Source organism: Rhagoletis pomonella, unplaced genomic scaffold (assembly GCF_013731165.1).
Source record: "Rhagoletis pomonella isolate Grant_MI unplaced genomic scaffold, Rhpom_1.0 Rhpom_scaffold_00007, whole genome shotgun sequence".
In the NCBI taxonomy this organism is placed as follows: domain Eukaryota; kingdom Metazoa; phylum Arthropoda; class Insecta; order Diptera; family Tephritidae; genus Rhagoletis; species Rhagoletis pomonella.
The window spans coordinates 48,489,551-48,514,821 of NW_023458561.1; the positions used below are offsets into that span (position 1 = coordinate 48,489,551).

At 36.0% G+C, this 25,271-nt stretch overlaps 3 protein-coding genes across 3 annotated transcripts in view; 1 reads left to right on the forward strand and 2 right to left on the reverse strand.

Moving 5' to 3' along the window:
* Positions 1 to 6: 6 nt before the first annotated feature.
* On the reverse strand, positions 7 to 3,242 carry LOC118742975 (ribosome biogenesis protein BOP1 homolog). The gene is made up of 5 exons (XM_036475417.1): positions 3,055 to 3,242; positions 1,499 to 2,999; positions 929 to 1,416; positions 568 to 863; positions 7 to 502 (listed from the first exon to the last, which is right to left on the reverse strand). The coding sequence occupies exons 1-5, from the start codon at positions 3,160 to 3,162 to the stop codon at positions 349 to 351; spliced, it is 2,547 nt and encodes an 848-aa protein (XP_036331310.1). The 5' UTR covers positions 3,163 to 3,242; the 3' UTR covers positions 7 to 348.
* A 2,835-nt stretch (positions 3,243 to 6,077) lies between these two features.
* On the forward strand, positions 6,078 to 7,159 carry LOC118742976. The gene is made up of 2 exons (XM_036475418.1): positions 6,078 to 6,183; positions 6,246 to 7,159. Exon 2 carries the CDS (start codon positions 6,246 to 6,248, stop codon positions 6,666 to 6,668), a length of 423 nt encoding a protein of 140 aa, XP_036331311.1. The 5' UTR covers positions 6,078 to 6,183; the 3' UTR covers positions 6,669 to 7,159.
* Positions 7,160 to 21,859: 14,700 nt separating this feature from the next.
* Positions 21,860 to 25,271, reverse strand: part of LOC118742978 (DNA repair protein XRCC2) — a 25,567-nt gene continuing 22,155 nt past the window's right edge. Inside the window, exon 2 of the mRNA XM_036475421.1 lies at positions 21,860 to 21,959. The gene's annotated coding sequence lies outside the window, so the exon portion shown is untranslated. The remainder of the gene's footprint in view (positions 21,960 to 25,271) is intronic.

Below are 25,271 nucleotides of genomic sequence, written 5' to 3' on the forward strand. Positions count from 1 at the left end.
TGTTGTTTATTATTAAAAGTTTGGCTTTATATTTCATTAGATCTTCCGAAATTTTGTAAGTTTAGAACAGTTACTACGTATGTGACATTTCTTCACAATTTTCTTTTTGATGCAGAAATGCATCTAGATGCTCTAGGAATATTTCTGCATCAAAAGGAAATTTAGGAAAAAAATGTTCCTTACGTTATTTTTGCGGTTGGGGCTCGATATCATGGCAAAAGAAGCAGGATGAGAAGACCAAATTTTTTCAAAGATTTCAATTGATATTTAACTATTATTTTACTGCATTTAATTAACTTTATAGCATTATAAGTATTAAAAAAATGACAAATTAAAAAAAAAAATAAACTACGTATATAGCCTAATTGTAGCATCTGCACCAGATGAAAATACCCACGGCTGCACTGGATGCCAAGCTACACCCAGCACGCCAAATTCCTCACGTGCCTCATGTGTCTGCAATTTTTTCAAAGGCACAATCAATGGGTTTTGCAGCAGGTCACTAAAAAGCCAAAGCATACAGTTAATTAAAGGAATATACAAATTTACTAAGCGTAAATCACTTACTTGTAGACCATGCCGTGTGAAACTATCACTGATAGATCGTCACTGGCTGAAGCAAAAAGCGGATAGCGTAAGTGAAAAGCAACACTACGCACAGCATTTCTGTGTAAGCGTATTGTCTGATATGGCTTCGTGGAAAGATCCAAATCAAACCATAACATTTTCTTATCATATGTAGATACCAGCAAGTTGTCGCCTTTTGGATGTATGGCCATGCCCGATATCCATTTTGAATTTGTCAGCAACTTCTTTATTAGCTCTTGTTTTACTAAATCATAAATACGCACATTGTGTTGGGTCTGCAAAGCGATTGCAGACAATTATAATAATTTCTTCAACGAAAGTTTAATTTAAGTTAACTTACTGCCACAAACAAGCATGGTTTGATTGGATGGAACAGCACACATTGTATAAGACCTTTACTCTTGGAGAATGGAATCTGAGAACGACGTTTAGATAGCTGATGAATAAGCGCTGAACGATTTGCACCCTCTGGCATAACCGTAGCTACATAGTCTCCACGTCCATGCCACGTTACTTGTTGGATGGGCTTAAAATGTGTAATGACTAAGCGCACGCCTTTCTCTTGTTCCTCTTTTTCAGGAACGGACCATTGCACAGCCGTCTTAATACGCTCACTTTCCATTGTATCAATTTTTGGTGCTTCGGCTAACAAATCGTCTGTTTTCTTCACAAGCATTTTATCACCTACTTTCGGATTTATCAAAAGCAATCTATTGCCAGAAGCAACTGCAATAATAGACAACTTAGCATTTGGACACCAAGCAACACAACGCACCACTTCGTCAGTCTCTATTGTGCGTATACAACGACCAGTAACGATTTCCCAAACTGAAAGTATACATATTTTATATTAATTGAATGGGAGTTCATAAGTACTTCACTAAAATCATTTAAATTTGTATCGACTTACTTTTGAGGGTTTTGTCATCCGATCCTGAAACAACGTATTCTCCCTTGGGTTCAACACTAATTGAACGCACCAAATCAGTGTGTCCTCGATATACCAAACTTTCCACTGTTGGGAAAGGTTGTAAGTCCTTTGGTGAAGGCAATTTTGGTATCAAATATTCAGCATCTATGTTTAATCTGGTGCGTCTTGCACGTGGACATAAATACAGATCCAGACAACGCAAGAAACGTTCACGTATATAGCGTGGATAAGCAGGTACCTCGCGCAAAGACTTGTACTTTTGCGGCATGAAATGTAGTTTCCGCTTGTGTGGCTCATCCTTCAGCTTCAACCACTCTTTCTCTTCTTTTTCATCAAACAGATATTCTGGTGGTGGATTATAAGACTCAGCATGGCCGGGCAAATCACGTTTCGGTGCCGACACCGGATCATGTACGCGTCGCATTTGCTCTCGACTGGTGTCGGTTTCCCAGAGCATATAGAATTTCGGTCCGCGTGCAGCTTTCTTTTCGCGCTCCACCTCCTCCGTAGTTTTCATCCAACCCATTTTAATGGCGTGTACCATACGCGAAACCTTCTTTCGTTCCGATGAAGATGGCAGAAAGGAACGTTTGTGATCGGGAACGTTTTTAATAGGCATACGTTCCACTTCGGATGTGAACCACTCTATCCAATTTTCATATTCGTTATGTACTGGATTGGGTACGCGCGACGAATTTATGCGTTTAATAAGTGCAATATCTTCATCAGTGAGTACAACTTCTTGTCCGGTTTGTGGATCTTTTACACTGCGCCAAAAGTCAGGGTCTTCGATTTTACGCAAAAAGTCATCGATTTGATCACCCTTGGGTGGTTTAATAATTTTCTTTGCATCCCAATCATAACCAATGTGTTTGTATTCATCGTACCAACGCATCGGAATGTTGCCCACAGTATTTCGTATGTCTTCTTCATCTGAGGTATCAGAATCTTCATATTCCGTTTTTTTGTCTGAGACGGCATGGGTTTCTTTCGTGTCTTTGAGTTCCTTCTGGAAGTTGTTTAGCGCTTGGCTTGTTCCAGGGGTTTGCGCGTCAAGCGCCTTTTTTGCCGCTTTAGATGTGGTAGGCTTTGGAGAGTTTTCCTCCTTGCTTATATTATTTTCTGTTTTTTTCTTGGTAGTCGCCTTTGTATTACCATCATTGTCGCTTTCATCACCAAAATCATCTCCACTTTCATCCGAGTTGTGATCATTATCTTCTTCCGATATATCTTCTATATCTGATTCGTTTATTTCATCCTCTCCTTCTGAACCTTCTTCTTCGGAACCTTCCTCTGCGGACTCTTCCTCATCAAAGCTGTTGTTTTCCGACTCAATTCCTTCATCCCATTTAGATGCATAATTGCCTTCCTCGTCACTTTCAAATTCCAATTCATCACTTTCATCTGATTGATAGTTCTCATTTACACCTTCATCATCCGTACTATCTTGATCTTGATTTGAAATTTTTTGCAAGAGATCCTGTGCGAAACACCCATCAGCGTACTCAAACAATTGACCAAAAGCTTTAACTCACCTGTTCCAAGTCCTCTTCGTCCTCGTCTGCAGATTTGACTACGGTATCTTTGCCTTTTTTCTTTTCAACAAAGACAGTTGCTTTTCTTTTAATTTGGTTTTTTGCCATTATTTAATTTGAATTCCAGAAAATCACAATAAATAAAAATCACCAAACGGTCGCAGCACGTGTAGGAAAAATGACAGCTGAGCGGCAGTGTTGCCGATACCTGCACAGGAATTCGGATATAAACAATAACAAAGTTGCATTCGAAACGTACCATAATAAGATTTCACGATGAAGAGAATAAAGGTTACGGATCATAAAGCTGATGCCAGATAAAACGCTTGCAGCGCTTTTTTTAACAGACAAGATGAATTGGATGAAAATGCACAAAGCATGCCACACTGATCGTTGCAGCTGCAGCGCAAATCGAAAAGATGGTCAACTCCCATCTTTTTGCGCACGTTAACAATCAGCCGGTTTAATATTTATTTTGCTTCGCCCAAATTCGAGTTTTCATGCAGGAAACTTAATAACATTGGCCCGTAGTCATAGTCAAAATAAAGTCGACTTGTTAGTTGCAGCTTTTTGACATAATTTTCAATGGGATATCTGTCAAAAAAGCTGCAACTAACTTTAAAGTCGACTTTATTTAGACTATGACTACGGGCCATTGCTGATATTTTTAAAGCTAAATATATAAAATTCACAGCAATTTTGACGAGTAAAAAAGCAGTACAAAATTATTTCTTGGCGTTTATTGTGGCATACCTTTTGCGTCCGGCGCATTGCCGGCAAAGTTATAAATGTTAGGCAAAGCCACAAAGTTTTATCTGGCATCAGATTAAGTGATAGGATAGCAAGCATGAACGAACAACACAAGATCACGCACGAACAAAAAATGAAAAAAGTCGATTTTTTGAGCGGGTTCCAAGCCATCTTGTTTCGCCACACAAGCGGCTTGACAAACCAAGCGAAATGTTCCTTAATGATTCAATAATAGGGGTCTTCATCGAAACGGATAAAGGGAAAAATTGCTTAAATTTATCAGATAGTCCGCCTTATTTCATGAACGCACCTTGGTAAATAATTGCACAAAACTGTTTATTATTTAACTTATATGGCTAGTTACGTTTCATTCTTACCTCGTCCATTGTGATCATCTGCTTTTATTTGGTCGTAGCAAGAGCGACTACCTCCCTGCAAAAATCGCGACTACTCCATGCATGCATGTAAAGAGTACTCCCGAAGGACCAAGGAGTACTCCAAAATTAACCACAATTCATATAAAAAATATGGTCCAATTAACATTGCGATGTCCTAGGGCAGGACCATGTACTTCATCTCTGCATTACATCAGAGTAGCACAAAACTACTCCTAACATACTCCAATGACATTGTTGTTATATTTTTTCGTTTGTATACGCTTTTGTTCTTCACTTCGCAGATGCTTTTTTTGAAATGAATAAAAACCAAAAACAAAAATTAAAAATTACATGTTGCCTCTGACGACATTCGAACCCGAACATGCTGGGAGCTAAGAAATAATAGCTAGCATCTCTACACGTTTAGCTACAGCCAGACATGCAAATGTACTTTCAAATGCTTAACTTCAATCACATTTCGTTAAAACACGAGCAGTGATCGGGTAACAATAAGCTGGTGCAGAGACACGAGTTGGTCCGCTACAGCATGACAGAGGAGCACTTTTGTAAGTACTCCAATATACCACAAATAGACTACATGGTCCAACGATTTTTGCAGGGCTGTCAACCTGTAAGGGATGAATTTTGCTGAAATTTATACATTTATGCACCAAAGTCGTTTGATAAAGTGATAAACTTTGGTTAAATAGATTTCCATACAAAGTGTGACACTTCATTTATCAAAATGATAAATTTATCACTCTCTCTAATACGGCTTTCCCGCGACACCCCAATTGTATGGTACGCTCTTTCATTCGTAATTCGCATTCCAATTACCCTTTGAATTACGGAATTCACCATACGAAATCTTAGTAATTCAGATCGAACTATCATGCGAATTACGAACAAATCGCTGCCGTCTCTAATTTGAATCGTAAATAATTCGCGAATTACCTTATTTCAACGGCGCATTCGTAATGCGTTCGGCAGCTCCACTTTTTGTTGTTGTTGTTTGCTATTTTTTATTATTCTTTGCTACGAATACACAGGGAAGAAAAAAGTAAGTTAAAATAGAGATTTTTTATTTAGTGAAGTTTATATTAATTACAGGTACTACAGGAAAAGTTGTCTTGATTATTTATAAACTGCTCCTCTGAAGACAATTTGGTTCTTGGGTGTTCAACAATTTTTAATTTTCTTGTTTGCTTCCATTATTTAAAATAAAATTTTCTAATGCAAATGCAAGCGCACGAGAAAAGATACATGTAGACAGCTGATTGCCAAAGCGGACAAAAGTTGAGAGTTGCCCAAGATTTTGCTTCGTTTTGCTTTGCTTTGCTTCAAACGTTTTTTATGTGAGCATACTCAGCCTTAATAGCCTCGTAAATTTACGAGCCTTGTAAAAGAACTGGCAAATTTGATGCGCAAACGATCGTAACGAGCTCTTAAACTTCAGAGTTGCCGAGGAGTCGAAGTTTTTATACTAAAATGAATGCTAAAATAATGAATTCCATCCACTAACTGTATTGACTTATGTTTTCTGCTCATTTTTCGTCATTTTTAATTGTATTTTAGCCAAGAGTGATAAAGACAAGATGGCGGAATGTTATGGGAAATACTTCGAAACAAAAATTGTTTCACAAAATCCTCGTTGATCTGTCAGTGGCTTTACGCACCTATTTAAACCTTTTCGCAAAGGGGGTGTTCCCATAAAAGCCTCGTAAATTTGCGAGTTTTACACGGTTTAAGACTACGAGTTTAAAAGAATTCCGTATCTACCTCGCTTACGAGAAAAAAAACTGAAACCAAGCGAGATTTGCAAGCATGTGAAGACGGCCGGTTAAGAAGACACACGAGGGCTCCGAAAAACTGAGAAATTCCGCTATTTCCATTTTGTAAGTCCGGCATCTCTTCTGGTTTTGACAATTTGTTTAGTTTGTTTTTGTTGCATGACTTGATTCGCTATACAAATGAAGTTGTAAATTTAAAAAAAGGGCTAAAGGTAAGGAAATCATTTTGAATAAGTGGTTCGTCACAAAAAAACATTTTCCTTTTCTCGCATAGATGGCGGACGCAGATATCTTCAACGAATCAGGAAATGAGATCGCTGGTGCTGCGCCTAACCACAATCGGGAAGACGCCGGCTTTACCTCCTGCAGTACAAATTTGGATATTAAGGGCATAAAGCTCACTATACGCATGTTGCGTATGAATGCCGCTACAATGGTTTTCATATCCCATCAAGGAAAAGAAAGTCTGAATGAAATGGGCATAGCATTTCCAGCCATGGGTGAAGGTATGATACCGTCCAGCACAACATTATTTGGGCCGGAACATGGAGCCAATTCACAACGTTTAGCAGACCTGTGGAGCAAACGATACAAGCGACAATTTATAGTAAGCTGTAACGTGCAAACGAATGACGTTGATGTACCGGTGGTGGAGAAGGCCGTAGGCGATTGGATACGTGCAAATTTGATGGCATAGAAAACGAAGTATAGTGGTAGTATATAAGCAATAAGTTGTAGAGTATATTTTAATAATAAGTGCCGTTTTTTATAGTTTCGATTTTTTTTTATTACAAATGGAATATCACTCGCAAAACGCAACAGTTTTCATTGCTACCAGTGGCGCACTTTATACACAGTGCTTTTGAAGGCCGTGGAGGGTCACTGTGTTGAATGTGGCCTATTTTTACACGCCACATATAAACAGCTATTTTTGGCGTTGCAGTCAAGTCTTTCAATGCTGCTGCTGCTACCATTGCAACAGCATTTCTTGTTTTTAGGTTTTAGGCCATAAGGACCCCCCACTTAACTGCTGTCAGATTATTGAGGTCGACATATACACTCTGCTCTGAGTGGCACGATCACTAACTTAAAAGTATTCTTACATTAAAAACGTAACTCCGTCACATTAGTTGCAGTTTTATTAATATCTGCCAAAATGTTTGAATTAAAAGCTATTCAATAAATAAACAGTGTTAAAAAGGTGTTTTATTTCAAATTTGTTAAACTAATAAGCAAATTGAGCAACTAAGATACATGTATAGCAACTACTTTGCGATAATGCCGCTTAATTGAGCATTCGATCATGGTTCCATAAGTGTTTGTGTTAAACATTTTAAAATCAAGGTTTTGAGCAAAGTGAATACATACATTTTAAATAACAATATTTTAATGCTAATATTGATTGCATTGTCTTATTTCTTAAATCTTAAGTAACTGGCACATATGTATGTATGTATATACACAATTTTAAAAGTGTTCTATGAAAGTAATTGCATACCTCTTATACTTAAAATATCTTTTAAATGCATTTTAACGCGTTAGTTAATCGTTCTGCGTCATCAGGTAATTGAAGACAGTTTTCTTATTGGTATATGACTGCATGCGTACATACAGAGCGATTTACAAATGCATTTGGATACATGCTACCGATAATTAAAGTCCAAGGGGTATGCCATTTCTAATACTACTTTCATAATTATAGGCAATTATGTATGTATGTATGTACAGTATTGGTCATATCTATAGCACGCCATTTCAAAGTGATATTGTGTGCCAGTTATGTTTATTTATTTATTTTTAAAAATTTGCAAATAAAATATAGTTCATTCTCAGACAAACAACGAAAAAAAAGACGAAAAAAATTTGAAAATCAACGGTAACTCTTAGCCACCTGAAACTTGCACATTATCAGACTATAAAAAGGTGTATGCAAAAAAAATCTAACACTTCGGAGAAAAAAGTTTGAAATTTTGGGTGAAAATGTTTGCACTTTTCTGCAGTTTTCTACAAATTGTCAAACTCCGCTTTACATGGGTTTTGTTAGAGAAAGAACTGTTTTAATTGAAAATTCTTAAAAATAAAAAAATAAACACAAGTGGCACACAATATCACTTTGAAATGGCATGATATAATCATGACCGAGACTGTATGTATAACAAACACCGTGTTAATAAGCACGTGCATATCGCACACTATCTTTAAAAGTGACACAATTCAAAATTTGGCATTATGCGCTAAAACGTTACCTTTCAGCAAAAGCTTGAGTAAATTTTTGTTATAATTTGTTGAAAAAAAGCCTAAGATTTTCACATTTTCTGACAAACGTGTAATTTTGAGTTGTGGTGAAGATCGTGTGCGATTTGTATGTTATTATGAAGAGGTAAGGAAGAACAGTTAAATGTTTATATACATATAATGCTCAGAATATCTGGGCTATCGCTGAAACCATTGTAGGCTTCATTCGGACCACGACTCATCATCAGCATTAAGTGTTATCCGTCGGAACACAAAGAGGTACTCAAACAATATTTGTAGTATGTAGTTGTACATGTGAATATGCACATGTGCATATGTATGTACTTCTCATTAATACCTATTCTTCATTATAAGCAATATAAGTTTGAGTATGTACATACATACATACATACATATATTTTGAGTATCCGCAAAGTAGGTGGAGTAGGTGTAAAGCAATAGATGTTAATTGGCTGATAATGGTAGCTTGTAGAAACCAATCGGCTGTAAGTAAGTAGCTGTTTATTGATCATTTCCGCATAATGAAAGTGAAACTTAACAGTAAACATATTATCAGAGAAACCACACATGGTTTAAGTATATTGGTACTTGATTTCTCTGTCTATTTACACAGTTGCCAAAGGAGTTTTTGGAAAAACTCCCCTCAGATGACAAAACAGTTTAAGTTTAAAAAAAGCTACATAAAAATATTAAACTTTTTTTTTCAATGGAATCATAATAATGAGATTTTTGATGCTGTTATTGTTAATTCTATACAGTAATTTGTTTAAAACCTTATTAAAAGCAAACTGAAAAAAAACGTCCGGAAATACATCATACAAAATGTTTGCGAACTGCAAAAAAGAACGCTCGGAATGCATCACCAAAAAAATTTTTTCCAATAACGGAATGACAAAAAAAAATCATTAATTGCACCCTGCGAATTTGCAACCTTGTGCATGCGTTTCCTTTTCGTTGCACTGCGCCTAAAAATGCACAAGGCTGCAGCGAACAAGGAAGGAACTACGCGCGATGCGCCATTGCACAGCATGGTGCGGTTGTTTCCAAGTTTCCAAATTGTGTATTTCAGCAGATAATTTTTAATTTCGTTAGAAGCAACTTATGTTTACTTGGTATTGTAAATGGTTGCATACACTTAGGCATATGCAGAGTAAGAGGAACTTTACTTATTATTATATTACTCCCGATTATGCAAAATCCGCACATGCATATATACGGATTTATACCTATATGTACACATACTTAACCCTGCTAATACTAGTACAGGACAACGCTACCTTGTAAGCAACACTAGTAACCAAAATGGTCCGAATAGATGGAGAAAATATGGTTACATTAACATTACGATGTCATTGGACCTGACCACCTTTGGTCCAACGCTGCATAACATGGGACAACTCCCGGTCCACCGCTGCCGAATGATATTGCCGATGCGCCACAAAGAGGTGGTGATCAACACATATATCAGTTTTTTACGTTTGAAGTGGTCCAGATTAGAGGTTTACGCCGGCAAGCTTTGCGGCGGCGGCGTGGTCAACTTGAGAAAGAATACCATAAGGTAGATTCCAAAGAGACATAAAGCTACTAATCTTATCATGTCATCTCGTCAGCGTTAGGCATTGGCCATGCGAATTCATATTGTAATTGTATTTAATTAATTCATTTAATTAATTTCAAATTAAAATTACGTTACTTTCTACTTGAATTAAAATGTTGAGTGTCTGCCGCTGATGGATGAGCAAACAGAAGAAAGTCCGACGTATATAAATACATCTCTATTTTCTCTACAAATCCGTATACACTACTTAAATTTAAAGAAATACAAAAATTTAAAAAGTTTAGTTATTGGGGTAATTTATGTCGATATCAAAATTTTTTGCAATAATCTTATCAGCCGTTCTGTTAAATTACGGGGTTGTTACGATTTTTTGCGGGTTATATGTTTATTGAAAACAAGGTTTGGTCAACTTCCACCAGAACGGGCCTTTCTGACCCACTGTTTAAAAAATGGCTTATAGGTGGTTAAAATATCCACTAAAATATTTAGTGCCAAATTTTTCTAAGGAGAACTGAATGTCATGAAAAATAATAGTAATTTTTACGAAAACGGGGGACTTTAACCCTGTGTAGAAGACATTGCGATGCGCGGTAGCAAACGCTTCATGAGATTTGACCACCTCTTAGGAATAGGGCTTCCAACTATACTTTGCTATGAAGTGCCGTATTGAGGATAAAAAAGTGCCAAAATGTGCCAAATAGAAAAGCAAAAGTGAAAAAGATGCCGATCTTTATAATTCTTCCCATTTAGCATTCAAATTAGAGTCACATTTCAAAAACAAAAGTCCAATGCCAAAGTAAGATAAACCAGTTGTATTCACTATATTCATTAGAAATTTTTAGTTGAGAAAAAGAAGTACACGCAAAGGATTTCACAAAAATGTATTGAAATATTACTATTTCTCAAAAGAGCCATTTCGGCACTTTGTGCCAAATTTAAAAATTAAGTGCCATTTGAAGTAAAACAGAGCCAAAAATGGCACGCTTTGAGCTAAGTTGGCAGCCCTGCTTAGGATTGCTAACGTAATTTTCACACAACCACCTAGTACTTGTATACGCCTGCAGGACCCCAAAATAAAATAACTTACGAATGTTACGAGGGATTCTCTTCATAAAATGTTTGTTATAAATGTCATAATTTTAAGTGTGAAGTTTTATTCGCAAACTTAGAAAATAAGAAATTGTTTCACTGTTAAAGACACTTAAGACGCGTTTGTGTTTGGATATAGTGCCAACAAATAGAATAAATATTACATGTAGATATTGTCTTCCCAGATAGCGCATATTCAATTCTGCCTAAATTGCAAAACATCATTTTTGCCCACTCCCAAAGGTTTAAGGTAAGGGAAAAATTGATATTTTCAAGCACTATGTACACATATGTATTTTTTAAACAAACTTTTTTGCTGAGAACTTATTTAAATTCCAAAAACCGAACGCCAACTTGAATTAAAAAAACCAAATGGCAAAATGAAAACAAAAGCAAAACTCTATGGGAAGACAATAGGTTTGTTCTTCGAAAATCTAGCGAGATTTATCACTCAAAATATCAGATAGTAAGAAAAAATGCTCCCAAATTCTCTCTCAAGTAGATAGATTTGCAAGTTTCTCTGCCAGCTAGGGTCCACGGTTGCATTTCAAACATAATAAATTTGTATAGAATTTTTAAAATTCTTTCAGAGGGGCAAAAAACTGGATCTACGTGTATGTATCTTGTCAGTCCGACTTTCTTCTACATACGTTTCCATTTCTTTGTCGGGTTTACTATATCGACTCTGGTTGAGATTGCATTCCGATTAAGAATACAGTTTTTTTGCCGACTACCTTTCAAATCATTGGAATTAACTAAGTTAATTAAGTAAACAAGTATTAACTTACATTTTTCATTTTAAAATCGCTCCAGTTTGTAAATTTTTTTGGAGAGTTGTGTAGAGAATGAAGTTGCAAGATTTTACCCGAACTTTTTCTTCCGGTAAAATCATGAGAAGTGTCAAGCAATCACTGGTTGACGTTTTTACAGGAAAAATGGTCTTTTTGTTCCTGAACTTTTTGTTGTTACTCACATTTTACTCTCAATTCAGAGAATAATTTTGCTGTTTGACAGTTTTACAGGATTTTTCACGAAAAGTATTGGATCAGAGCTAAAATCCAACCATGTGCCACAATCATATGTTTTTGCTAATTGCAAATTCTTGCTGGCAAAATTTTTTCCGGCTCGAATTTGTAACTTCTCTTCTAGAAAGTCTTTTTACTCGTGATTTATTTAAATAAAACATGTGAAATTTAGTTGAAACATTTTAGCCGTTTTTAGCCGGTTTTATTTGCCAATTCAGACGGTTCGTCCAAAAAGTTCTGGCAACACTGATGGGTATCAATTAAAAGGAAAAATTCTGTAGAATAGAAAAACTAATAATTTTAGGGTGCACCAGGACAGATAAGTATTGAAAATGTCCTTTTAAAAGTTTAACCTTGAATATCCTTGGAAATTTTAAATATTTATTTTTGCAAAAAATATATGTCAAGGACTAATATGTTAACTACCACATTCTCGAATTTCATCCTTCTATCTTTATTAATAATAATAATAATAGAATGGCGCTAACACATATGTATGTTAGTGTTTGGCCGAGCTTATCCTCTGATTTGGGGCGTGCGCCTTGATGTTGTCACACAAAGGGGACCTACAGTTTTACACCGACTCCGAACGGCGATCGTATTTTTATGTATGGCAGAAATACACTCGGAGGTTTGCCATTGCCTGCCGAGGGACGACCGCTGTTAAGAAAAAACCTTTTTTCTATATTTTTTATTTTTTTTTGCGATGTTGCTTTGACCAGGGCTTGAACCCAGGTGCTAATGAGTTAAAGCGCGCACTGCTTACCACTACACCACAGCGGCCAAGCATTTGTTTATCGGAATCAAATATGAATAAACTGCAAAACTTCAAAAAACCTAAAAGTTTTATTGAGAGGTAAAGATTTGGATGAACTTTTATTTACTTTTATACTTTTATTTAAATTTTACCTACTCATTCCTTTACAGTAATTGAAATGTATAAATCATTTTCTTATCTAAAAACTTCATTCATATGTATGGTGAAAGACGTTTTTACTACATACATGCATGCATACATATTTCCACTTCGCATACAGTCGGCTATAAATAAATAATTCTAAAGCCTATTATATTTTATATGGTTCCAAAAATTTGCGATAACTCAAATACTAAATTATTTAAGCGCACTATTGCCATCAGGGGCGGATCCAGCGGGGGGGTTTTGGGGGTTAAACTACGTGTCAGTCAGTGGCGGACCCACGGGGGCCGTTTTAATACATAGACGCCATATTATACATACATATGCGCCATATTAAAATACACCCCGCGCATCGGCCACAGACTGACACGTAGTTTAACACCCAAAACCCCCCGCTGGATCCGCCACTGATTGCCATGTTGCTGATTTTAATTTAATTTTCACGCAGGTTTTATTTGTAAAATAGCGGAATGCATATCAACATAAGGTGGCACTTTTTTATTTGTTTTAAGTCGCAAGTACCAAAAATATACACATTATCAAATTATTAAACACCTACACCGTCTGAAGCAGTATTTGTTTTTTTTTTTTGCTGCTCCACCTTTGGTTGCTATAGGTCTGTCGTCTAGACATAATAGCCTATGATTATCTAAAATTTCTAAATACAATAACAACAAACATCGACAATAAACTTTACGTATTGTACCATGCTGTCTGGTCGTGATAACTGAGCTTTGTGTTATTTCTTGTTCTTTGTTCTTTTTGTTGTTAATAGTGGGAAAGATGATTGCCCCAGCACCAGTTGGAGTTTACTTTTTTGATGTTGTTGTTGTAGCGGCGCGCACTACTAAGCCCCGCCTAGTTCGGTTTGTCCATCAAGCGAGCTGTCTCGACGGGGTCGGACCAAAGGGAAGGGGTGCTAGCTAAGGGGGATTGAGCTGACATGTGAAGAGGTGGTTGGTGTCGTGGTGGTCTCTACATGCCGTTCCATGTTTCCATGGAACCATGTCGCAATAAACAGCTTTCTCGCTTTATTTTCGGGCATTCGGCTGCCTTATAATCAAATTTTGACGGCCATTTTTCAAATAAGGTATTGTCAAAATTTTTCTTCTCGCTTTAATTATTTCACCTGGTATAATTCCGCCATATCTTCTTTATATATACAAATGAATTGCTGTACGTGTGTTATCGCACCACTCACGAACGGCTCAACGGATTTGATTCGTTTTTATATTTCATTTTGTGTATTTCGGTATGTAGAAAGTTTTTGAGGAGAAAATTGGAAAATGGTGTTGCCAGATATCTGCAATATCAGAAAAAAAATATTATAAATAAGACGCAATAATGATATTTCACTGGGAACGCACAACAAAAAAATTAATATGGAAAAATTTGGAGAGGGTTGCCACCATTCGAAAAAAAAAAGTTTATACATATAAATGGATTGCTTTCATGTGTTATAGCATCACTCAAGAACGGCTCAACGGATTTGCTTAGTTTTAATTTCAATTTGTGTCTTTCTGTCTGTAGAAGGTTTGTGAGGATAAAATTGGAAAAACGATGTTACCAGATATCTGCAATATCAGAAAAAAAATTAATTATAAATGAGCCGCAATAAAAACAACTAATTCAGAAAAAAAAATCGGTAGGGTTGCCATTATTCAAAAAAAAATATATTTGTAAAAATGGATTGCTTTCGTGTGTTATCGCATAACTCAAGAACGGCCCAAGAACGTAAAGAAGAAATTGGAAAACCGGTGTTGCCACATATTTCAAATATCAAAAAATATATATATTTACATAAGCCGCAATAATGTACATTACTGAGAGTGCACAAAAAAATTTGAACAGGGTTGCCACCACTCGAAAAAAGTCTTTAGATATAAAAATGAAATGCTGTTTGTTCGTTATCGCATCACTCAAGAACGGCTCAACGGATTTGCCTCGTTTTTATTAAATTTTTTTCTCTCTGTCTGTAAAAGGTTTGTAAAGAAAAAATTGAAAACCCGGTGTTGCCAGATATCTGAATTATTAAAAAAAAAATAATAATTTAAACCAGCGGCAAAAATGCTATTCCACTGCAAATGTATGAAAACACTTAAAACAGAAAAAAATTTGCATAGGGTGGCCACCATTCGAATAAAATCTCATGACACGGTGTTTGTGGTCAACTCCTCCGAAACGGCTTGACCGATTTGTATGAAATTTTTTGCGTATGCTTGGAAATATATGAAATCAATCGCATACTCGTGGAAAAAATTGATGTTAATGGAAATCCGAATTTTTCATGCCGCATATCTCTGGAAGCGTTCATGGTAGGGTACTGGAACTTGGTATGGAGATATATAAAATCAATTTAGAAAATGAGCGCGGGGCCAAAGGTCGCAAAGTGTATTTCATATCGCTAAGTGAAGAAGGCGTGGCAAATCCTATAAAACCCAAATTTTTCATACTGCATATCTCTGGAAGTGTTCCTGGTAGAGTACTGGAGCTTGGTAGGGATATATATGAAATCAATCTCATACTCTTGGAGAAAAATTTAAGCTACTGGAAGGGGGGGCGGGGCACCTCACATACGACAATAATCGCATACTCATGAAAAAATTGATGTTATTGGAAAAGGGGCGTGGCACCTCTCATACAAATCGAGTTTTTCATACTGCATATTTCTGGATGTGTCCATTGTAGTCTAGTACTCTACTCTACTCAAATAAACCGTATTTTTCATACTGCGCATCTCTGGAAGTGTTTATGGTTGAGTACTTGAACATATAGTATTATACTCTTGGAGAAAACTGGTGTTATTTAAGAGGGGGGCGCGGCGTCTTCTTGGATGTATATACATATAAAGGCCAGTATGCCGCTCTCAAGAAAAGAAGAACTCCATATAAAATGACGTACAAGAAATGGCTAAGAAATTTTCTTGAGTCAAATTTCCTGTAGACAATACGCAGTTTTTTGTGAAAAAAAGAGCACAAGACAACCCATGCTTGCAACAGAAATATATGCCCGTTCAATTATTTCTTGAGGAAAGAGCGAGGCAACACGCTAGTGAAGTACAAGTTGTCAAAATTCCTTGGGCACACACTCGAAATAATGGCAATTTTTTTCTTGACCGTTTTCTTGAAAGCTGCATATCAGCCTTAATACTTCTGTTCGTTTGTTTGTGAGCATTTTATAGAAATTTTTTTTTGTGTGAGTAAGGTCTCTTCGTAGTTGTTCAGATTCCCAGTTTGACCTGCCTGGTGGCGCTGGAGTCGTGTTATTGTTAAAAATCTTAGTTATGATCCGATCTGGCTTATATTCGAGATACTTATGTATTGGTAAGGGCAATACTATTGCAAAAAACACATATATAATAGAAATTTTTCAGTTGGACATTGAGCTGTGCCAAAAACTCCTCAAATCCCCTCCCCTCCCGCTTCGTTAATTTTGGAAAATGTGTTTTTAAAAATCGTGTCATATAATAAAAAAAAATAGACATAAGTTCATTTCCACGTGACATTTTTTTTTTAAATGGTATACATTTTTTGTTATTTCAATGCCTAGTGGAAATTCGGCATTATTTTTTTCTTAAAATTTAATACCTTTACTTTTATTCAAATAAAGGTAAAGGAATAATTGTGGCTCAATGCCAATATTTTCCCGTGAAAGGGAATAACATTAGCTGTTCAAAGAGCACTCTGTGTGCAGCCTTATAGTGGCTATGCACCATTTGGGGAAAATATTTTTTATGGACAAATTCTGATTCAAAGCCTACTATAATCTTTATACTGAAAACGAGTGTGCTAGGATGGAGCGTGCGTAACGCAGGAAATGCCCATATGTTAGATATATTTATAGTCTTTATTTACACAATAATACAACTTTTTATTAACAACTTTAATATTAACATTATGCATACATACATACACAAGAACATAGGAAATTTAAGCCAAGTGTCTTACAAAATACAATGACGTCAAACATTAAGAGTAAATATTGCGTACTGTAACATGCTGTCTGATCGTGCTAACTGTGCTATTTGATTATCCCAGCGGCAGCTGGAGTTCTGGGTGCTTAATCATTCAGAATATGTTATATTTATAGTCTTTATTAACAAAATAAAACACTTCCGTTATTAACAACTTCAATATTGACATAATAATAAGATCAACAAAAAATAGTACGTGTTGTACCTCGACTTCCGGTCGTGCTAACTGTGCTATTTGTTGCTGTTCTCAATAGTGCTAAAGACGATTGTCCCAGCGGCAGCTGGAGTTCTGGGTGCTTTTTCATTCATAAAACTGAAATGCGTACAACATGTGTGTACATACAAATTTAGAATATGTTTTATTTATAGTCTTTATTAACAAAAGAAAAAACTTCCATAAATAGCAACTTTAGTATTAACATAATAATAAGATCAACAAAAAATAGTAAGTTTTGTACCTCGACTTCCGGTCGTGCTAACTGTGCCGTTTGTTGTGCTAAAGATGATTGTCCCAGCGGCAGCTGAAGTTCTGGGTGCTTTTTCATTCATAAAACTGGAATGTTACATGCGTGCAATATGTGTGTACATACAAATTTAGAATGTTATATTTATAGCTTTTATTAACAAAATAAAAAAACATAAATTAATATCAACAAAAAATAGTACGTGTTGGAAAATGCTTTCTGGTCGTGCTTTTTGTTGGTTTTCTTAATAGTACACAGGGCCTTAGCCAGGATTTCTTTTCTTTTTTATTTCAATATAGATTGATTAAAAGAAAAATACTGATAAAAATAAAATATTTCACACAAGAAGCATATTCTCTTTTGCTTGAATCATATGTACCATCAGCTTATAAATAGATATAGTCAAGGTACATTGAACAGGTAGTATCAGTAGAGCAGCTGATTTGATTTTTTATTTTTTTTAAATAATTTGGTCTCGAAAATGTCAAATATTTTTAATTTATTCTCACAAAAATTTTAAATTGTTAAAATCTATTTGCATACAAAACATGCGATTGAATAGCAGCTTTTGGAACGTTCGCCCTACTCAGCAGCACAACCGCTGATTACTGGGCCCTGCAAAGGATGGATCAATGTTTCGAGAAGCAAAAAAATTTACTGAGGAAAAAGGTTGCAACAATTTTTTTTTTTTTTCAACTTAAATTTTTTATTTTTTATTTTTTTGTGTTTCACATGGCACGCCTTGATTTAGAAGAAAAAAATCAAAACAGTTTTTGACACTTTCGATACCAGAAGCAACAACAAAATACACGCATATGTAGTTTTTGCTTTAATGCTAATTACCTGTTTGATATGCCTTGGATATGCCTAGGTATGCCATGACGTGTATAGGGATGTTCCGATACAAGTAAATACGAGTATGTACTCGATAATTTTGTTTCGATACCAACTACTTTTTTTACTGGAATCGTTGTTTCGATACCTTTTTGGTATCGAAAGAAAAGTACTTTTATCGAATCGATTTGAGCAAGTGATATATCTTGTCGGCCACATTTGTTTTATGGAAAATAATTGCTCAGTTTTTATGAAAAATAATTGCTTTAAGCAATGTCACCGCCAAAATCTAAAGTATGGATATATTTTTACAAAGTTAGTGATACCACAGCAAAGTACAAGCAATGCTTTGTAGCCGTAAAGTATATCACAGATAACGCCTGAAAATTTTTTTCGCTTCGTTGCATATGAAAGGATGAAAAATTATCGATATAAGTAGGTATCGATACATTTGGTTCACTCATATAAGTAGTATCGAAATAGCGATTTGAGTGGATTTGATGGTATCGGAACGTCCCTAGATGTGTATTACTACTATAGATTCATTTTTATTTGCTTTCATACTGCAGAAATTTGTATTAATTTTTATATTAGCCTAGAATCCCGTACTAGCATTCTTCTTCGTGTTAGGATTTGTGCATATAAGTTAGCTAAGACATCTGAAACAGCTGGTAACCCTCGTAAATATAGTTAAAAAATAAAGGTATCTCTTTCCTCTGAGATCGTGATAGCTATATATTTCATGTGCCTGATATATTATGTTAAATTTGATTTTTTAAATACGTGACAACGCTCCTAAATACAGTTCAGAAATAAATGGGTGTAATTTTATTTTATACCCATATTTTTAATAATTGCTTTAACTATTTAACTTATTAAATAATTTGAGTTTACTTTTTTAATAGATGGCAACCCTCTTTAATATTCTAAATACTCAAACTTAGGATATCTTACCACCTTGTTTCACGTCATATTTTAATATTTCATTTAACTTATGCGCAATTAAATTAAATTCTAATTTTAAAACAGGTGGCAACCCTATTCAAAATATTTTAAAAATAAAACCTTGTCAAACCTTTTTCCAGTGACACATATTTCGATACATATTTAAATTTTGTATCTTATTCCCTTAATTTAGGTTTAATTTAATTTCTAAAACATATGGCAACCCTCCTAAATAAAGTTCAGAAAAAAACATTTTTAACCCATGTCGATTTACACCCATACTTTAATATGTAATTAATTTAACTTATTAAATAATTTGAGTTTAACTTTTTACACAGGTGGAAACCCTATTTAATGTTATAAATGATCAAATTAAATATTTCTTATAACAAAACTAAAATCATTTGAGCGGTTTTGAGCATTTTGGTAATAAAAAAAAATTTTTTTAACAATTTTTGCCTAAAAAATGCTTAATATTTGTTGAATTTATATAAAATTAATACACGATAATATTTCTATTACTCCAAAGAACCTGCATATATCCCGAAAATGGAAGTTACTTTTAACGATACTTTAAAGGCTCAATATTTACCCCAAAATAAGCCAATTGGTTACTTACAAAAATGAATCTGTCGATAGGTTTGGAATCTTGTCTTTGAAACTTCACACTTTTCTTTGAAATCGCTTCATTAGTTCTGGTGCAATAAGCGTTTTCGTGAGGCTCTAAAACTTACAACTACAACATTTAAGTATAGCCTCCATATCAAAACGTAAAACGTATTCTACGTCAAAAAAAAACACTGCGTTGACCACCCTGAATGTATACAAAAAAACACTACCAAAATTTGATTCCAGATTTCAAATCAAGTGGGGCGATGGCTGGCTGGTCGAGTGGCGCGTGATGATAGCATTTATTGGCAGGTTCTTGGTCAGGTTTTTTGTTTTGTTGCCATACTATTTCTTGTTGATAATTTATTTTTGGTCATGCTTTTGTTTTGTGATCGGAGACTGAGGGTGGGCTTCAATTATGACTATAAAAAAAACAATATCAGTGTAATTTATGTACCGGATCAGGCAGCGAACAACGACTAGCCATAGCCGCAGAGCGCTGGACTTTGCTCGTCTAGCTCATCTACATACATACATACACCCATTGGCCTGTCTGACTGTCGCCACGTCGCACAACCGCCCTCGTTGGTACAATTCCTGACCAAATTGATTGTGGAACAGCGTTGGCACAGCACCAGCTGTTGGACTAAGTGCATACATACATAGTTATGTACATTTACAGCGTGATAACACGCAGGCTGATCCAATTCCTCGTTACGCACAAAGTTCACGCGGAGAGCGCAACAACGATTCAATGAGGCCGCAGTAATCATCGAATATTCCAATATCTCCATAAAATAACTCATAAATATTCGACATTTTCGATCAGCCAAAACTGCTTACCACATCACATGTCCAATTCGATGCTTTACTATGCACATTTGTACGTATATAAATACACGCGCATGTACGTAGGCTTATCAATTTGTTGGGTAATACCACCAGCAGCGGTCTATTTCGGTGAGCACGTTCGCTAATCTCAGTTTGTCGCGACTAGCTAACCTATTCGTCTGCTTGCCAGCCAAAAAGCAGTCGCAATTCTGCCACATCCCTGCAGGGAAAGCTACTAGTTGTGAACAAAATAGAATGCTATCAGTTTGCGTTTCAGCCCAAGTAGTTCAGGTTCTATCCTTTTTCAATGATTTTGGTGACGACCGGGCTACGTGACGATTGTGATTGTGGCCATTTTTCCAGCGACAGATAAGGTTCTTCGTCATTTTTTATGTCAAACTCACTGATGTCACTGCCGCGTTTAAAAAAATCATGTCGTCATCGACAAGGCGTTTAGATAATGAAGATAACAAATTGGAAGCTGTGACCCGTAGCTCTTTGTTTTCAATGTGTTCAGAACTTTAGGATACGCATCGGCATCTACTAGTAGCATTATACCAGTTGAGATGGTCTGCCAATTCATCCCCCGTGAAAAGCATAAGCATGCCATTTTGCTCGCGGCGCTCCGACAGTCGCAATGGCCGACAAAGCAAAGCTCTGGCATGGTATTCCTAAGGTCCAAGGTTCGAGAGCTGGCTCAGGGAAATTTTTATAAATTTTTTATTCAGCGTTTTTATTGCAATATTTAAATTTAATTTTAACAAAGTTTTTTTTGTTTATTTTATTTTTTAAGGCACAAGTATTTCTTTCTATTTGGCGCAGGGACAATTATTTTTTTATTTAGGGGTTTTATTGTAATTTTTAAATTAAATTAAAAACATATTCCCATATGTATGTATGCAATGAAATTAGATTTGAAAATTTATTACGTATTTATATTTAAATTGAAATAATTATATTGACTTACATTGATTTAAGTTGAAAATTCTTAACCACCTCCAAGCGGACTCGAACCTGATATCTCAGAACCAGAATCGGTAGCCTTCACGCGACGCCACAGCCGACATTTGCAAGAAAGGAATTAACTGCGTTTTATTTTTGGCCTTGACATCTCCAAGGCAGATGTCGATGAACGCTTGAGTTCTTCGAAATTGTCGAACTGGTAGACCATCGCTTTAGCACATACTAGTTAATGAACTAGTATTTTTACTGACTGGTTTGGCTTTTCACTGCAGGGATCATATTCCACATACTAATGGGACTTTATATGTGCATGTATGTAGTTATCGCTGTGTTGAAATGTCGATCATTTAATCTATTGGGATTGCTCGCTTCTAATCAGCACACCAGCGAACTACTTCGAACCGGTAGAAGTGGCTGTCTGAGTGCTCTGCAGTATTTATAAATTATGTATAAGTATGTATGTATGTATAGATGATAGATTTTTGTACTTTGCGCAACAGACAGCTTAATTAAAATGACGATCTGAAAAAAATTAAATAAAAATGTAGAATGCTTAGAGAAAGAAATATGTATGTATGTATGTTTCCAAAATTGAGGCAGATTCTTATGTCTAAATGGTCAAATGATTGTTATCGTCGAAATATACAAAAAATACAGAGAGAAGCGTTCGGCATCAAAAAGTAAATCCAGTCCCGCTACTAAACAGGTGCCGCCCACTCCCTCCCCAATTTTTTTTAAATCAAACTTATCAACTTAGCAAATATTTGTATCCTCCAACTTAATTTTCGTGAAAATCCGGGCCCCCTGAAAATACCGGCCCAGGGGAAACACTTGCCTCTGGTCGGGCCTGGTTACACCAATATGTAGATATCCCGCGGCAACCTGCATATTTAATGGCATAATATCTTTGCTATCGAAAGGATATTCGAGAAGTCTGACTTGTCGAGGGACCTGTGCCACTCTCCAGTACAAACTGTAGTCTGAGTAAAGCCATACCGACTAAGACTACAAGTGGTTCCCGTGTCATAAATAGAGTTGGCGAACCTCTCGTGCCAACTTGTCAGCGACCTCTTACTGTCAACCATCAGTGACGGTATTCGGCACATGATTATAGTACTTCTCGCTGCCAAATGTTAAACCGGGTCAAAGTAGTCTTTCACAGGTAGCAACGAGGTGGCCTTCCACTTCGTTTGTTTTAACTCGCGTTTTATATTTAAAACGTTATAAAGTTTATTTTACATAACTAATTATGTATGCCAACAAAGGGACGGGATAGTGCTAGGGTGCGCACGTCATATTAATCGGACGATTAAACACTTGGGTACGATCGACCAGTTAGGGAGAACCTAATCGCCACTTGGTGATTTTCTTCACTCTGCCCCGCGCGAAGGTGGGGGGCACGCGAACGCGGACCGCCGTGATGCCAAGCACTTTCAAGAGTATATACCTTAGGACGGGTCAATTTTTTCTGACTATGCGCGCTTGGCATAGGAGAATACTACGCGTAATTCTAAGTAAATTTGCCAAAGAAGCCATGAGTCTAAAATCAGTTTAGTGTTGGCCAAATTGCGAAAATAGGTTTCGAAGAAAATGAGGCAAAAATTTCACTGTTACGCCCTCTGGTGGAAGTTTTAAGAAAAAGATAAGCGCGTGAATAGATTTTTCATACCCAAAAACTCCTTACGACACTACAGCAAAAAGCTAAGAAACCTATTTTGAAATTTGGCAAACTCCAAATTGATTTTAGACCCATTGTTTCTTCGGCAAATTTGCTTAGAATTACACGTAGAATCCTTCTGTACTGTACGCGCATAGTCGAAAAAATCTCCCATACAATTTGGCACGCCCTTATACACCTACTTGTATATGAACGCATTCATTTCTTCTTCTTCTTTACTTGCATACGTATGTTAGGGCGGTCCTTAAAATAGCAACAACATTTATTATGTTCTACGTACGGGCCATTCCATTGTGACGAATGAAAGTTGTACGCATTTAAATGGAGGGCTGCATACGAGTCGTCGTCAGCTTCACAAATTCGTCAAAGCAAGTTAGCTGCACATCGCTTGGCGTACAGCAGCGTTGGTAGCTAGGCGTACGTACCAGTATTGATAATTACGATACAATTGTATTTTTTAATACATTTTCAAGCGCTTTCTACTTTCCTACTATCCAGCACTTTTTAGTACAATTTCATCTGTAGTCAAAACTTGGCAGTACTTGATTCGTTAAGTTATACAGCAAATTGATCAACGAGAGGTGTCTTGTGGAGCAGAAGCAGAATTGTTCATTTGCCAGAACAAAGAAAAACTAAAATAGGAAAATTTTCTAAATTTTAGAAAAAACGTAAAACATTTTTGTGGTTTATAAATTTGTCGTACTATGAAGAAAACAAATTAATTTTAATGACGAAATTCTAATATGGGCTTCAAAACTGAACCCTTCTCCTGTATTATCAGGCAATATGCAAATCATTGTTCCACTAATACACTTATTGTTTCAGAAGTATGAAATTGCTAGAATAGACAGCAATACAGAACTTAGAGCCGAACACCTTTATTTAAAAAATTTTGTCAACGCCAATATTTGTGAGTTTTTGGAAAAGTAAGAATCACCAGAAATGTTTTAAATGAGCCACTGTTTTCAAACACAAAAACATCACTCAAGGATTGTTATTCTTCAGCCAATGTTGAAAGGTTCTTCTCCATACAAAACTTAATAAAAACAAAATGTCGAAATAGACTTCAAGTAGAAACAATTTCATTTATTAAGAAATAGAGGCATCTGCACGATTTATTCTTAAGGCAGTGTCACACGATTGGTACATTTGTACAAATTTGTACTTTTTTATATTGAGCTATAGGAACAAAATAAGAAAAAATGGGAAGATAATTTTTGTTTTAGTCCCACGATTGGTACAATACAGCGAACTTCTATTGAAAAATATCAACAAATTGTTGTTCGTGAATGAGATAAGGGAAAATATTTGTGCATTCATACGATTGAGATACAATTTGCACCAAATTTTGGCCAACTGCCCAATCGTGTGACACTGCCTTAGAGCGTCCAATAAGTTTATTGTAATCAGTTCCAACTGGCAGCACCTTTTTGGGCGTTCTGACAACTTTGCGCTTTGCACCCACTTTCCTGTGCACCACCAGAGAATCTTGCGTTCTAGCAAAGAGGAACCGGGAACTGTGTGTAATGTCACAAAAGGATTCCACAAAGACACCGTTGAGCAGATACACTGCATGTTTCATTTCGTTGATTGACAGCAAGTGTGCTTTCACGTTCACCAGAGTTTTCAAAAGCTCCAGTTGGTTTCCCTAAGCGGGAAAGTCAAGATGCGAAGCTCTGATTGTCCGATATTTGACGATTCCATATATGTACATAAATTCAGAAATTTACTTGAAAATATATTATCGGCAGAATCCACTAACATCAACATAGAAAATTCATATTTAGCAATCTAGACGCCAATAAACCATGCCACTCAAGTAATGATTGTCGGATAACCTGAAGGTTCACGTATTTACTGGTAATTACTACTGCTACGATTTTTTTTTTTATATATTTTTTCTTTTTTTTTTTGGAGATTGGCACGTGTGGCCGCCATCAGCATATCACACCACAAAAGCGTGTAATTTTTTTATGTCCGAAACGAAAATGTTAATTTTTTTAATAAAATAATATTGGAAAATCATTTACTCTAATGCACTTTATTACCCCATAACTCAGAAGCTCGGTATTTGGAATTTTTTTGCCCAGCCATGAGATAGGCGCCATTAATTTTGTGCTTGCCGGCTCTAGTTACCTTGAATGTATATTTGTGCA